This window comes from Sciurus carolinensis, chromosome 5 (assembly GCF_902686445.1).
Source record: "Sciurus carolinensis chromosome 5, mSciCar1.2, whole genome shotgun sequence".
Taxonomy (NCBI): domain Eukaryota; kingdom Metazoa; phylum Chordata; class Mammalia; order Rodentia; family Sciuridae; genus Sciurus; species Sciurus carolinensis.
In genome coordinates, this window is record NC_062217.1 from 41,615,054 (window position 1) to 41,631,478 (window position 16,425).

Genomic DNA, 16,425 nt, shown 5'->3' on the forward strand with positions numbered 1-16,425 from the left:
ACTTGGCTCCAGGTTACCACCATGACTGGACGCCAGTCTAGAGAGGCAGGGAGGGAAAAAGTGTCACTTTACTTTGTATCCTCTTTAGTCCTGACCTGTTGGCTCTCACCTGTTGGTGAGAATGTACTCATATTTACTTGAATACATGATTTAACTTTTTGGTGCCTCATTAACAGATTTTTAATCCACCAAGGAGTTGCCAATGAAACTCGAGAAAGAGAAATATCATTGTGAAGGCATACTAAGACCCAACTCTCCTTTGGAAGATTCATGAATATAAAGGGGGTCAAGTGTCAGTGTTTTTTAAAAATTAGCCCTTTAACTTACACATAAAACATAAGATTGTACATATTTATGGAATAAAGTGAAATGTTTTTGATACACATACACACTGTGTGATGTTTAAACCAGGTTAAATATATCTTAAACATTTATCATTTCAGTGGTGAAAGCTAAAAATTCCTTTCTAGCTTTTAAAAATATGCATCATGCTATTACCCATAGGCACCCTACTGTGCAACAGCACACTAGAACTTCTTGCTCCTATCTAACTGTAACTTAGTACCCCAACCAACCTTCCCCCATCCCTTCTTCCCTCCTAATTTCTCCAGCCTCTGGTAACCACCATTCTTTTCTCAACTTCTAAGTGATCATTTTTTAAGTGTTTCGCCTATGAATAAAATCATGTGGCATTTGTCTTTGGGTGCCTGGATTATTTCACTTGACATAATGATCTCTGGTTCCATCCATGCTGCAAATGATAGACTTTTATTCTTTTTTTTTATGACCAAATAGTAGTCCACTGTATATATGTGCCACTTCTTAAAATACATTCATCAGTTGATGGACACTTAGGTTGTTTCCATTTCTTCCCTTATCATGAATAGGGTTCAAGAAACATGGGAGTACAGATGTCTCGTTGACATACTGATTTAATTTCCTTTGGATATATACCCGGGAGTGGAATTGAGTACAAAGTCTTTCAGATTTGATTGGAAATGAGGACAGCATTTATGACATGGACAAGAGCAGTAAGAGGGAAGGAGGTTGCAGTTGAATGTTGCTTTTAGGCAGGAATTAGAAGAGACAATAGAGAAAGCAAAAGTAGAATTTGGAGGGTTATTGATATAAATTGAAAAAATGGAGAGGAGCTGATTCTTTTGGGCGGGCTGGGAGGTAGGAACAGGGAGGATGGAAGAACATGGGCATAATTCAAAAGTGGAGGTAGAAAAGGAAAGGAAATTGTGCATGATGCCTTTTTATATTTTTTTAAAAAAGGGGACAAGATCATCTAATTAAGAATGGCAACCTGAGGTTGAGAAGAGAACCTTAATAGGAAAAGTCCTGATAAAAAATACACTAAAGATAAATCCAAGAATTGGTAGCAATGATGAGGATCTGGCTAAGGTTGGAATCGTCAGAGGTACAGCCTCCCAATTCACAGCGTGGGACTCTCTGGTAGCTCTAGGTCACATCAGCACAGCAACAATAAGGTTAGTCACCAGCATGCTCAGAGCTGGATATTTTTAGACTGAGGAGGGGTGCTGGGAAACTAGGGTGCTGGTGAAAACAAAATGATCAGATGATCTTCCATAGCTCCTGGGTTGGTGGAAATTCTTGCCTTTGGTTCCAGAAAGAACAGAGATTTGGAGAAAGTAGAAACCTCAAGAACCTGTAGGTTCCTGTGATAGCCCGAGGGCAGGAGGTGGGCATCAAAGGGATATATGGGTGTTATGCCTCAGCTTTAAATAGCTAGAAGCAACAATGGTCCCTTTCCCCCAAAAAAGCAAAGAAATTCATAGTCCATAAGCCAGACCAAACCAACAGCCTGCCATAGGAGAAAGCTTATTTTCCCCTCTATCTGATCATTTCTTAATTTTTCTCACTAGTTTCTAGTGGCCGTGGAGTGTGTAAGCTACCAAGTGCTATTTTATTGAGCACATTGTTCCATGGCTGTGGCTAGAATCTGCCATGCAGAGAGAAATCAGCTGCCACTCTGGCAGGCTCTGAGCTGCCTGGGTCATTATTGCTTGTCACTCATGGGTTAGTATACTAAAGGACAACCAAGGACACATTCTCCAAGAGCTTAAGCTCTCTGATTTCTCTTACCCAACTATGCTCTTAAGCATGAGAAAAGCAGACCAGGTAAGATGACCCTCCTTCTCCTGCACCCAAGGACAGAGCATGGAAGGGTCACTGTACTCAAGGGACAAAAAAAGGGGTCTACTTAGGGGTGGCCCTTTAGAGCCTTTGTTTTGGAGAGAGAAAGCATGAGGTTGTGGTACTCTAGGGATGGATTGCACCCTTGCTCAACCTGGTTGTGAGCGTCCCTCCTCCTGGATGCTGATCCACACACCTACAGGCTGGGGCGGTGCCTGAGACTGGAGGATAATGCAGTGGCAGGGGCAAAAACAAAGGAAAAGGAAAAATTATACAGGTGATTTCAGTTCCTCTCTCCAGGAGAGAAAATGAGCAATTAAACTGCAGCAGGAAAGAAGACAGACTGATGTTTCCTTTTGAATCCTGGTAGATGCTCACCTTTCATATGACCTAGGAGTGGGTGCCAGAACAGGTGGCCCACAGTCTTCCTGTCCTGGTTTCCTGAAGGGTCTCTCTAATCTGCTTCTCAGGCTGATTCACAGGCATTAAAGGAATTGGGCATAAACCAGCAGATCCCAGAGGAGACAGTCCCAAGTGGGCTCCTTGGATATTTCAATTCAGGCAGCGAGGCTGGGAATGTGCTCCAGCACAAAGGGCAACAGAACACCATCTGGTTTTGAGCCCATTTTGTTCAGTTGATTTATTTTTTTTTCGAGCATTTTTTTTTCCAGGAAATATGTCAGGAAAATTATATTTCACTATCATTCCTCTCTGACCTAAGTTGTGGATCTAGTGTTTTCAATCTAATTGCTAAGATTTTACATAGTTATACTTGTTTATGTACATTTACTATATTCCACATAGAAATCAAGGGTGAAAAAATGCAAAAAAGGACATGGGGAAATGGAATAAAATAAAACTACAGAAGTATGCTAACCAAAATTTAAGAATTTATAAAGTTGAATGCAATTCTTAAAAACAGGTTTTTTAGAACTGGATAGAAGCTGATTTCTAAAACTCACAAATAAGCAAATGAAAATGTTCAAGAGAAGGCTGAATAAACAATGAAGTACTAGATTTGAGACAATAAAAATTATACATCATCAAAAGTATACTACAGATGAATGAATGGACTGATCACATAGAAAAGAAAATCTAAAAATATATCCACATATCTATGGGAACTTAGTAGATGACAATAGCATATGAAATCATTGGGGAGACAATAGGTGGCCAGGAAGAAAAAGTAAATTAGGTCACAGGTTAAAGTTCAAATGGTCAGAGTTAAGTGTATGAAACAACCATTCAAGTGATAGGGGATAATATGGGAAAATTCTTTGTATCTTTGCAGTGGGAAAGCAATTTTAAGTCATGATTCTAAATTCAGATGGCAAAAGAGAAATGAACATTTATGAATGAGATTACTTTTAAAAAACCCACATGGAATGAACGAGCAATGTCAGGTGACCACAAATTGGGAATACATAGATAAATTGTGATAACACAAAGATCTAATTTCTAAATATATCAGTTAAGGAAAAAGAAACAACCTTATGGAAAGGAGTTCAAATATTGTTAAACTTATGTAATTATTACATGATCAACATTATCTTTGTTCACTTAATCCTTAGAATATCTTCACAAAGTAGGTACTGTCATTGTGTCCATCTTATTACCAGGGATCCAAGACAAGGGAGGTTGTTGACTATTCCATTTTTCCAGTGTCAGCTCATATCTCTCCAAACCACGCCAAACTTCCTTTTTATATTTAATATCAGACATTTCTCCACTTGAATACCAAAGAGTCCCAAATTGATATTTTTAAGAGCTCCAAAATATTTTGTAACTTTCTCAAAGTCGAAGAGCTTATCAGGGATAGAGCCAGATTCAAATCCAGGCAGTCCAGCTTTAGACTTTTTGCTTATAATCACTAAGTTCTACAGTAAAAGCCATGAACATTCAACTGTAGGAAACACAATCTAAGTTTGCTCATGAACATGAAAAGATGCTGAAATTCCATATGAAGACAAAACTACAGTAAGATACATTTTTACTATCCCTCAAAGCTTCCTTACAGACACACTGTCCTGGAAGGCTTGCATCTTGACCTGAATAAGACAAGAGGCTCAGCTGAGGACCTAAGCTTCCAGTTCAAGATTCTACACAGGGCGTGGCAGCTATGAGGTGTGAAGGCCCTGTAAGACACAACGTGCCTTTCCTCTTATTACAAAAGCAATAATGCAGAAAATACATGTTTAGCCTTGAGGGGGGAAATATTTTTATTTAGATTCACTTCAAAATTACCCCATGAGCTACAAATACATTTCTGAAATGAAATAATACTTCTGGAAAAAGAATTTCAAGTGGTATCTTTGCTTGCCTGTCAGAAAATGACAATGTGAAAATAGTCATTTCGCTTTTTTCTATCTAATATGTACCTTTGCTAAAGAAGGCAAATAAGCTGGCATCTGTTTTTTTCCGTAAGGCATTAGCAAGGTAATCATCACCAGGAGGAGAGGCTCCCCCCTCCCTATAGGTTGTAGTGAAGTCATGGTTACCTACGATCATAGGAATCAGGTTGATGAAGGGAAAGTGAAATCCACAGAGAAACCAGGATGATTCTCAGCATAATGCCTCATTCTTTTCCCTCACTTTTTTTCTTGGAGAGCTCACCAATGGAAAACACAATTGATTTGTAATTATGCTCAATTTCCTCAGAATTAGATGGAAGTCTAGGTAAGCAATAAAATGACAACACTGTGGCAGCATATGGGGAAAAGAAGCAGCAATTGTCAGGAATACCTAGTGCAAGAAAAGGAGAGTACTCTATGATGTGGTTATCGAGGTGGCTATTTGCTAGATCCCAGCACAACTTGCAGGTCGGCCACCTCCCCGGGATGCCTAAGCTGACCTGATAGAGGGAGTATTTTATTATTGATCATGCAAAACACTTTGTAAACAGTAATTGTGCTAAATAAAGCCACATAGAAATGTATAAGGGAGACAGTAACAATCCTGCCATCCTTTTAAATTTTATCTTGATAAGTGTGAAGTCTTAGAGTTTCAGTGCTACTACATACATATGCCCATACACTATGACTGTTTTATCAGAATTGGCTCATACCGTGTGTGCACCCCAAACTTCCTTTTTTTAAAATTTGATATCATAGACATCCCTCCACTTGAATATCAAATAGCCCCAACTCAATATTTTCAAGAGCTCCAAATTATGCTATAACTTAGGAAAACTAATCTATTCAAACAGAACCCAACCTTTACACTTTTCTACCATTTCGGAATTGTTGCACTAAAGATTTTTATATGCACGTTTCTATAGAATAGATTCTCTCAAATGGAATTGGGAGGTCACATTTCAGCAGCACTTGTTGGGTTGTCCAAGAAGCAGCAATTCACATTTGCCGAAGTCGGACATGAGAACGTATGGCACCAGGTCCGGAATAGCACTGGGTGTTTTCACTCACTTTATTTTGCCAATCAGATAGCTGAAAAATGGTCTTACATGATTGCTTTAAATTATGTTTCCATGACTGTTGAAGAGTTGAGCGTTTTTTCAGGAGCCTAATTGTCCAATTCAAATTACATTTCTGTGAATTGTCTGTTCATTTGATTTACCTGTTGAATTGTCATCCTGTTTTTTTTTTTTTTTTTTTTCAAATGTAGGTGCTCTTTGTATCTCAAAAGTATCAATCTTTGGTCTTTGCATCAAATGCGTGTCAGATTTTTTTCTTTTGGGAATTTGTTTATATTGATTTTAGCCATATCAAACATCTTTTATATAATGGACAGTCTATAATAGTTTCTGCATTTTTAACTTGTTTAAAAACTTCTGACCCACCACAAGGTTGCTTAAAAATTATTTTAAAAAATCCTGTGAACTGGGATTTGGGGGACATGAGAAAATAATTCAGTGTGATTATTATTTTTATATTAATAGAACTAGTGAAGTAATTTTGGGGTGAGACTTACTTAGAAGAGGAATAGAAAAGTTCAGTAGAAATTCAAGCTAGGCGGAATGGGATAAGGGCATTCCCTGGAAGGAAATGAAATGAAAACATTTGCAAGAAGACATATGAAAATGGGGTAGGGGTGGGAAGAGGAGCTATTACAAAGAAAAATAGATGGCAAATGTAAAATGGAATAAAGCTGATTATGTTGATTGTCACAGTAAACATGGACAGGTTGAATTTCAAGTCAAAAAGCAGAGTGTCAGATCTTGTTAAAGTTCCTCTACAAATTACAAACATGCACATAAAGCAAGGAAACTAACCTATTAAAAATGAAGAGATGAGAAATGATATGCTGGAGAGATTTAAACAAAAAGGAGACAGGGTAATACTACTATCAAAGTAGAATTCAGGGCCTAAGCCCTTTGTTGGGGGCTAGGGAGATAAAAACCTGACCTTGCCAGGGATACTAAGGAGGCCAGGAGGCCAGGATTTGAGGTCAGATTCTGAAGAGAAGGGAAGAGCAGAACCAGAAGATGGTGGTATGAGCCACCTTTCTCCTTGAGGCATCTGTCAGTTGGTGAGGGAGGCTGAGCGGCAAGAGAGTCTGCAGCAGTCTCATGGGGCTGAGGATATAAAAATTGCATTTCAGAGCTCGCAAAGTGGAGACCATGTGGGGTTGTCATCTGGGATCCCGAAGGAGCCCAGCGTAGATGTGAGAATAAACTCGAACTAGACCAGCTCTTACAAAAACCCTGTTTAAAATAAGCTCAGTCCCTGACTTGATTAAGGGGACCTGTATTTTCTATGTCTAAAACTAGACAATTCCTCTCTGCAGAAAGATAACATCCACAGGGTCCAATAGTCAATTTAAAAAATTACCAACCCTACCCACTGACAGAATCCAGGTGAGGGGGAGACCCAGAAAATAGAAATTCCCAGGTAATTCAGATATCCAGATAGCTGCAATATTTAAGAAAACAGATGAAAATACAGAGAATTATTACAGAAAACTGAAATCTATAAGATTCAAATGGAAAAAATCTAGACTAGGAAAATAATAACTGAAATTAAAAATATAATAGATGGGTCTAGCAACAGAGTAGAAGAGAGGATTAATAACCTAGAAGAAGAGTCAGAAAAATTACCCAGACTAAAGAGAGGGGCAAAAGGTGGGGAGAAATGAAGAAAACTGAGTCAAAAGAAACTTGGGTAAAAGTTCTATCACACACAAACTGGAGTCCCAGAAGTGAGGGTGAGAAAGAATGGGTCAGAAGATAATGGCCAAGGGATTTCCCAAAGTGACAGAAGATAAATTTAAGAATCAACACCCTGTGCAGGATAAAAACAAAACTAACCCGCACCTAGGCACATCATAGTCAAATTGCTAAAATACAAACAAATTCTAATGCAGCAGAGGTAGTGGTTTTTAGGGAACAGCAATAAGACTGACATCTGAATTTTCATAAAGTAATCCGGAAACTTTGGAATATCACCTATAAAGTGCTGAAAAAAGACTGCCAACTTTGATTTCCGGGCTGGGTGAAAATGTGCTTTAAATGAAGTCAAAGTAGAGATGTCTAAACTAACAAAAACTGAAGAAAAACACCCTGATATTCTTAAGGAAGTTCTTCAGGCATAAGAAATAGGAAGCCAGGCAGAATCACAGAAATGAAAAGGCAATCACAGGTCTACATGGGAAATAAACAAATGCCAACAGAATGTCTGGATGCTAATGAGTCTTAGAAATGCTCACGTAGAAAACAAGAAACACAGCGCAGCAACGGGACAGGTGGAGTTAAAAACGTTCTAAAGGTTTTGTATTTAGAAGATGTGTTCAAAGAATTGTTTTAGACTCTGAGATCACAAAGGTCTGTTGTAATCACTGAAAGAATGGATAGCTAACATGTTTACAGGAGGGGATTGTGAATTAACAATTCCTGATTAGTCCAAAAGAAAGCAAGAATGGAGAGAGATTGGAATGCAGAACAAACGGGACCACAGAAAGCAAATTGTAGGAGAGCGGATTCAAATCTAGTATTGACTTACATTGAATATAAAAGAGCTAAGGAATCCAATTAAAAGAAAGTTTGGATAAAAACAGCTCTTTATTTCATACAAGTAACACATTTAAAATATAAAGCCACAAAACTTGAAAGTAGTGAGACGGAATGAGGTATATCCAAAACAAAATCATAATCTAAAGAAATCTGGCATAGCTATACTAATATCAGATGGAGCTGACTTTTAAGGCAAGAGACATCTCCAGATATGAAGATGATTTAATGATTAAAAATCAACAGATAATTTAAAATTTATATGTACCTAATAACCACCCCCCAAAAAGGGAGAAAATGTATATGAGATAACTACTGAAGAGGTTAGAGATGTAAGTAAGAATACTATTTTAAAAAGGGACCAGGATCAGAGAGATTTAGAAGTAAGCTCTACATACTTCTCAAGAATACATAATTCCTACTTATATAGTTAAAGAACTTAGGGGAAAAAATAAAACAAAAACAACTTTTAAATTAATTTAATGATGCTAGAAAAAGAAACCTTGCTTTAAGAAACAATCCAGTCAACCAACGAAGTCATCCAAATCCAGTATTTGTGCATTTATTTTAGGAATGCAAGTACAATCTAATAGGAATTTATCAAGAAAACTGACTATCAATAGATTGAAGGTAAAAACTAATTATATCAATAGATGCTGAAAAAGCTAATTGTTGGTAATCAAAAATAAGTGAGACCATATGCAAATAGAAACACTATATTATAGAATCATAAAGGAAATCCTGACATTTGTGATAACATGGATGTACCGTGAAAGCATTATGCTAAATGAAATAAGTCAAAGAGACATACTGCATGGTCTCACTTGTATGTGAAGCCTAAAAATGTTAAATTCTTAGAAACAGGATAATGGCAGTTACCAGGGGCAAATGAGGGAAAGTGGGGAAATGTAGGTCAAAGGGTACAAACTTTAAGTCAAAGGAGGTATTTCAGGGGATCTAATGTACGGCATGGTGACTAAGTTAATAATATTGCACCCATTCTTGCAATTTGTTTAAACATTGTCATCACAAAACAAAAGGTAGCTGGGTGAGATGATGAAATTGTGGTATACTTATATATTTCATGAAATGTCACCAATCACATTGTGAAACTTAAAATCCATCAATTTGTAAGTTATACCTCAGGAAAACTGGAAAATTAAAAAATTCCAACTGGACTAAGGGTCTAAATTGAAAATGGAGCAAACAGACCAAAAGATAAAACCTTGAACAACAAACAAAATAACAACCATAGAAACAGAAATACTAGAAGAAAATTCAGGAAAATATTTGTACTGAGTCTCTTCAGGCTCCTCAATAGAACTGACATTTTCATTTTTACACTTACTACCTGCTCCCTCCTCAGCCACACATACTGCAGACTTCTAGAATAGAGGCTGAGAAACTTGTTTTATTTGTTTGTTTAACTACCTTCTCCTATTGCACTGTGAGATTTGAATGTGTATTACATTCCTCAGATTTGCTTTAGAACAGGAAAGCTTTAGTATGCCCAGTGCCAAGGACATAGCAGATACGCAATAAATTTTTTGTTGGCCAAATGGATGAATGATGACCCTTGGCTGGCACCCCCACAACTATTCCTGCCTGACTCCTGGGGTGATAGCCAGAAAGAGCCAGAAGCAGACTGCCTTATTGGGTAACAGATAAAGCCTAGTCTTTGGAGGCAAACTGACCTGAATTGACTTCTGATTATCAACAATATCATGTGCAATAGCTTATTTTCTATAAGATGTTTAGGACATTTACTGGGTCTGTAGTCGATGTTTAGAAACAGTTAACTTCATTAATGGTACTATTATGAAGCTCCACTAAGATGAAGGAGTTGGTATGGCAGAGAATAAGAGATGGTAGACCCTCCCAGTTGGTCTCACCAATGGATAGTGTATGGGGTAAAAGTAGAGTAACTTTACCAATTACTTAGCTGCTTCATTTGCCTTATACTTGACCCTCCTTTGCTCATGCGGTCTCCCTCTCTGGCAATCTGTCTCGGTGGTCCTCAACCCTGGCTCTACATAAAAATCATTTGTCTGTGCTCTGGACCAATTAAATCAGTGTTCTCCAGGGGGCTTATATTTGCACCCAGGATTGGAATGGTTGTCCCTTCACTCTCTTGCTCCTAGTAGAATGGATCCTAGATTGCAGAGGCCCAGAAACCACAGCATTTTCCTGGAGCAAAAACTCTTTCCTAAGGAAAGTGGTACCGGCAGCAGAAAGAGCAAGGATTGGTGCTAGAAGCTTAGAGTCCTAGCCATGACACAAGTTGAAGGTGTGACTCAGAAAGCCACAAGACCTCTGTTCTCGAATTACCTAACTTATCAAATAAGCATGATAGAATTTTCTACCATAAACCATCATGTAAAGTTCAAACTGGAAAATAGATAAAACTTTTTGAAAATTTGATAATCACTCAAATGTTACTGTTCTCATCAGATTCAAGAAACTCCTGCTCACACCTTACCAGCTGTGGGGCTATGCAGATACTATCCCAGTTTCTCCATCTATGAAATAGAGATATCTACTCTACTGAGTGCATAGCCACTGTTTGCAGAAAAAATGGGAAGTAATCCCAAGAGGTTGTATTGCTGTATTGGCTGCTATTGATTGGCATTGTTATTACAAAGTTGTATCTTTACACAAGTTCTTGAATTTCAACTTGCCAACAAATCCCATAGTCTCTCATAGAAGTAGAGAAGATCACTCATGTGACCTTAAGTGAATATAGCATTTCCATCTTAGGAGCTTTGAGACTTTGTAACAAGTCTCAGGGAATCTTTGGTTACAACCAAGGTTGCTGAGGTGATGGGTACAACTGACATTGCTGCTAGGGAGCTGTCCCTTCAATTTCCATTACCTGGGCTTTCCTGACTTAGGCGTGTGATAGATGATCAATACTGTCAGGAAGTGAATGTATGTAATCAACCTAACTGAAGTGTGTTGAAATCCTGTGGCCTGTCGTATAAAAACAGTGAAGGGCCCGGAGGAACTGGGCAGGCTGAAATGCGTGGCTCCTAACCAAGTCCTGCCATTCTCTGTCCTCTCCTCCTCTGGGTTGCAGAACCTGGAATCTTTCTCCAGAAGCCTTATGTTCTCTAGTATGGACATCTCTATTGACCACAAATCCAATGATTATAAAAGTTGAGGTTTCTGGAAGAGTCAGAATTTGGAACAGTGAACTTGAAAGTGAGAACTGGGGAAAACGGCACAAATATTCCTAATTTCGTCCCTGCACAGAGCTGTTTTTATTCTTACCTGGGCAAAGCAATACAAAAAATATAGTAAGCCAGTGACACAGATTTTCTTTTCCTGTGGCAAATCTGATAATTGCTGTGTTGGGACATAATCTTGAAATACACAAAATAAGAGATTCAGGGGGATGTCAGGTTCCAATGTAAGGAAACAGAACAAGTCTCCAGAGAAGGCATGAACTGTCATTTCAAACACGACTCTGGCAGATGCTCCTACTTACCTACAGAGATGGTCCAAACAGCAATAATTTTCAGAAATGCCTTCGTTCTGGAGTTAAAGCGACTGTGGTGGATGGGATTCTGGATGGCGACGTAGCGGTCCAGGGAGATGGCACAGAGATGCATGATGGAGGCCGTGGAGAAGAGCACATCCAGGTAAATCCAGACTGCACAGAGCTTGCTAGGCAGAGGCCACCGGTACCCTGCAATGCAGAAGCTTAGCATCAGCCGGCAGTCTTGTGCCTCCTGGGGCAATGATTTCCATTTTGGTGACAGGCACAAGTGGTGGCATGGGATGATACAAGAAAATTTCAGTATCTGAACAAACCCTAATAGCTACTGTATTTAATTGCAGTACTGTTGCCCTGGATGATGAACATGAGTTTGAACATTTTTGGTGTCTGGAATTATCAGTGTGGTTAACTTGGATGGTTCCTCTTTAGGGATTCTCCCTGCCCTACTCACATAGCAAAACTGCTTTTTCAAATGAATTATGTCCAAAGTTGCAATGCGCTTGGAGTTCCTCTATTGGAGTGCTTCTCACACTGAACTGTCATTATATTTTTCTTCAGGTTATAGGTCCTAAGGTTAATCCCATCTTATTATTGTAACAATCATCCAATGTCACACAGTGATGGCAATAAATAGTATTGGCACAAGTGGCTAATTGGTTAAAAATCCAGATGGGGACTATGTCTTTATTTATAAAAATGATAAATTATTTACCAATGATGCTTTTGGTGTTGACCTCAAACTTGGGGAAAATCGTGTCCTTTTCTCTGAGCTTTGTTTCAGGGCAGTAGTTCTCAAACTTTAGGGAACAGGTGACTCAGGTGCTTCTTAGAACTGGGACTGCTGGACCCACCTCTGGAGTTTCTGATCTAGTAACTCTGGAGCAGGCTGAAAAATTTGCATTTCTACCAAATTACCAGGTGATGCTGCTGGTCCAAGGACCACATCTGGAGAACATGGACAGCCATTCTCAATCCTGGATGCCACATTAGGATCAGCTGGAGAGCTTTAGACATGGCTTTGATGCCCAGGCCAAACAGTTCAATTAAATAATTGAGAAGGATGGCCAGAGGTGGGCTGCAAACATCTAAGGCTACCTGCTGTATTAGGAAGATAGAAGATGCCTTACGGACATGAGCAAAGTGTTGTGTTTCTGTGTGTGTGTTCTGGAGGGAGCCAACGGCTATAAAACGCGTTAATTAGTTTTGCTAACAGTGTAAGTAATGGTGTTAGATCTGCCTGTGTGAGAGGAGGAAAATTGTAAAGATCACTTTCCTTCATGATACCACAGACCACAAACCTAAGCAAACTCTCCATATGTGGACAAACTCTGTCTACCAAGATGCCACTAGGGCTAATTTAGAAAAGGAAAGGGTGCATGCAGGACACAAGTCTAATTTGGAGACTTTCAAATGCATTTGCAAAGAGCTTGAGCAGAAAGCAGCGCTTTTCTTTAGCAGAGCCCCAGCTCAGGGGAAGCAGGCTCTGCCTGTGCAGAACTGGTGTTGACTGAGTGTTTTTATTTTATTTTCCGCTTTCTGGAAGGAGGCTGCTGCAGACCTTAGTTTGGGTTTTAGGTGGGGATGAGGGGACATTTCCTCGTGCGAGATGCTGGGCGTCCCTCTGGCTGCAGGAGGTATAGGGACCAGTCTGGGGACAGGGGCTGGAGTCCCGGGGGAACCAGTCATGAGCTGAGCGGCTGCCGCCAGGGGGCGCCCCTGCATCCTGAGCGGGTAGCGCGGAGGGGTCGCTTTCCTAACCTGGCTAGTGTGGTCCCGCCCACCCTTCTGCCGAGGTTCCTGCACAGTCACCCCCCTCACCCCCAACCGGATTTTGTCTTTGAGGGCGAGGCGGGTTTTAGGAAGTGAGAAGTCCTCCAGAATGTTTGGGAAATGACAGGCACATTTAATGAAATTATTTAGGTGTGACATTTGCACGGTGAAGCCAGGGTTAGCGTTGTAGCCATCACAGTGACCCTGTACAAACTGATGCCTGCTCTCACCTCCTCACTTCCTTCCTCGTTCACACTGTTCAGGGATAGGTGAATTTTAAAAGAAAACTTAGACTTTATAGAAAATCCCCTCTCCCGGGCACCTTATAGCCCATCTCTAAGGTCCAGCTGATTGCTGATGTGCCGGTGTGGGCAGCCTCTAAGTTCTCTCCCTCACTCTCTGTTTAAGGAGAAATCTGGCTGTATTACTCATATTTTGGAAAGAATATCATTCTTCCCAGTGAAGCCTTCCCAGTGTTTGCCGACTTGCTGAGAGGTTTGACTCTGTCAAACTCTGTGGAGAAGAAAGCAAAATTAATCTTCCATTTCTTTTCCACTCTCCTCCAAACCAGACTGGAGTTTTATACATATGCATTTTTAAAGAGTTGAGGGTATAAATTCAAAGGCACTTTTCCAAATTAGCTTCTCTGGGCAGGGAACAATTAAAACTGGAGTAATTCATTTATTCTAATGGAGACTTTGAATGTTTTAACATCAAACCCACTCCACCACTAATGTTCTCTCTGCAAATGTTCCAAGGTAATTGGGAAGGTTTTACCACTCCATTAGAAGTGCTGAAAACTGTGTGACAAAGATAAAACTGTTCTTTCCTAAGGCTGGAATAATTGGGTGGGAATATAAAGAACCAAGAATCAAGTGGTTTCATAGTGATGGGTAAGTTATTGCTTGATGATGGTATTGGAATATTTATAATTATTACTGCATAAAACGTCCACGTTTTAAAGCACAAAACTTTATCATTATCTTGCTACATAAAATGTATGCATAAAGCACCAAAATGATCAGCTAATACGTTTTCTTTTTAAGTGAAACATCATTTTAAGGGTTAAAATTTAAGTAACTAGCACGGTGTGATGGTAGACCCTAGTCTATAAACAAAGCTTCCTATTTAGGGTTCACCCGCTGAGCCCCTGCTCATCTGCTAACTGCATGCACATGCTCTTTGTGATCAGTGTGGGTACAGCTGGGGAACTAATGCCACTCACCATACAGGATGGTTAACATGGACACAGGCATGACAAGGAAACCCAGCAGCATATCAGCTATGGCAAGTGACATCAGGAAATAGTTGGTGGCGTTCTGCAGCTTTTTCTCTAGGGACACTGCCATGATGACGAGTATGTTTCCAGCAATGGTTAGAATAATCACTACAGCTGTCAATAAAGCAGACCAGTTTTTTTCCTGGAGATGAAGTAAGGAGAAACATGTTGGTGGGAGGCACCCTTCGCAGGAAAGGTTGGTTCGGTTTTCATAATCTGTTGTCCAGTTAAATGCATCAGAAGTGTTTGCTTCTCCGGAGTTAAAGTCATTATTATAGTGCCTTGGGTCATCATTTAATTGCATTAAGGAGTTCGGAGTTGAGCTCAAAGAAGAATTTTCTTCACAAAGAATATCCATGTCTGACTCGGAACTCGTAGCAGATGAAGTGTTGAAAGACTGACAAGTTATAGCCTCTGCTCACCGTTCATCTTTCTGTCCCCGTGCTCTGTTGTGCTGACGCTGGTGTACATGTGGGGCTCCTTTGCAGGCTTTCCCCTCTCCCATTATTATGAGAGTAGTTAAGGAATGGCAGTGCTCTCTAGATTTCCTGCTGTCCCAATTTTAGTGGAGTCTTCTGTTGGGTTATATATTTTTCCACCAAAGAAGGACAAAATAAACAGAATGAACTTTTATCACAGAGGCTGCAGAGTTTTGAGAATTCAGGGAGTCAAATGTGGTCCTGGCCAAAGAAGAAAAGTTTTGTAACTACTAGGAATCTCTTATAGTTATATCTCATTTGATTGGATAGGCTGGTCACCTAGTTTAGCCACAGTAATGTTAAAATAGCATGCAATCCAAAACAGCGAGGTTGTATGCAGTTGGCATTAGGAAAGTCCATTAAAAATGCATCCAGAGTTAATCCCATAGTCATGGGATATACTTTGGGTTATAGTTCTCAGTCAGTCTTAGGCTGAATTGCCGTACCTGCTATCAGGAATTTCAGCTTGTATTATATTGCTTAGTTAACAAAAGGAAAAAGAAAAAGTCCTGAAGATTAGCAGACAACTTTCCACACCAGAAATTCTCATGGAAATGATTACATTTTGGCCAAGCTTGATTTCAAACCAGAGATAAAATTACACAGCAATAAAATACAGCAGCACGAGAACTTACATTTGTCTCCAGGGTCCACACGGCAGACACACTTGGCTGTTCTGTGCCTGGCTGCATCTGGCATGGTAATTACGTCGGTAGAGAATCCCCTGGTCTTGAGCTTCTAGCAGCATAACATGATAGTAATTTGATTTCTCTTTTGCTGACTTCAAAAACTGCATGCAAGTGTCGAGCCCGTTCCAGCACTGTGGGGTCCGTGTTGGCTTCCTCTGCCACCACTCGACTTGGGTCCTCCCTCCCTGTGGGGCTCGCCTGGGCAGGCACACATTGAGAAATCCTCCACAAGCCCCTTGCAAAGTCACACAAAAGAACCGCACGGGAAAGGAAGCAGAGCCGCCTGCACAAGGGGCTCCTGGTTTCCACGGGAATGGAGCAGCTCTCCGCTGCCTCCTTCACTTCATCAGACCTCCCTCTATGTGTATGTCATAAACTGCAAGGTAGCAACAGCCAGGGAGGGCGGACCAAACAGGATTTTTTTTTTTCCTTTTTGATACATGTTAACATTGGGAAGTTTTTCTTTGCTTTAAAAAAGAAACTGGAGAAATGGTCTTTTGTACAGATTCTTGGTGAGGCAGGTAAACCACACAGTGATAATCTTTTAGCTTGAAGGGTGAAGCAAGAACATAAATAAGAAAATGGAA

General features: G+C 39.9%; 1 protein-coding gene across 2 annotated transcripts in view; it reads right to left on the bottom strand.

The window, feature by feature from the left end:
• Htr2a (5-hydroxytryptamine receptor 2A) overlaps positions 1–16,140 on the bottom strand; it is a 64,178-nt gene extending 48,038 nt beyond the window's left edge. Inside the window, exons 1-3 of one of the 2 annotated variants that reach the window (XM_047553136.1) lie at positions 15,785–16,140; positions 14,617–15,350; positions 11,610–11,810 (exon numbers count right to left, since the gene is read on the bottom strand). In XM_047553136.1, coding sequence (XP_047409092.1) covers positions 11,610–11,810; positions 14,617–15,028 — 613 coding nt within the window. In that variant the 5' untranslated portion in view covers positions 15,029–15,350; positions 15,785–16,140. The remainder of the gene's footprint in view (positions 1–11,609; positions 11,811–14,616; positions 15,351–15,784) is intronic. The other variant, XM_047553137.1, reaches the window with a different exon arrangement.
• Between the last annotated feature and the right edge of the window lie 285 nt (positions 16,141–16,425).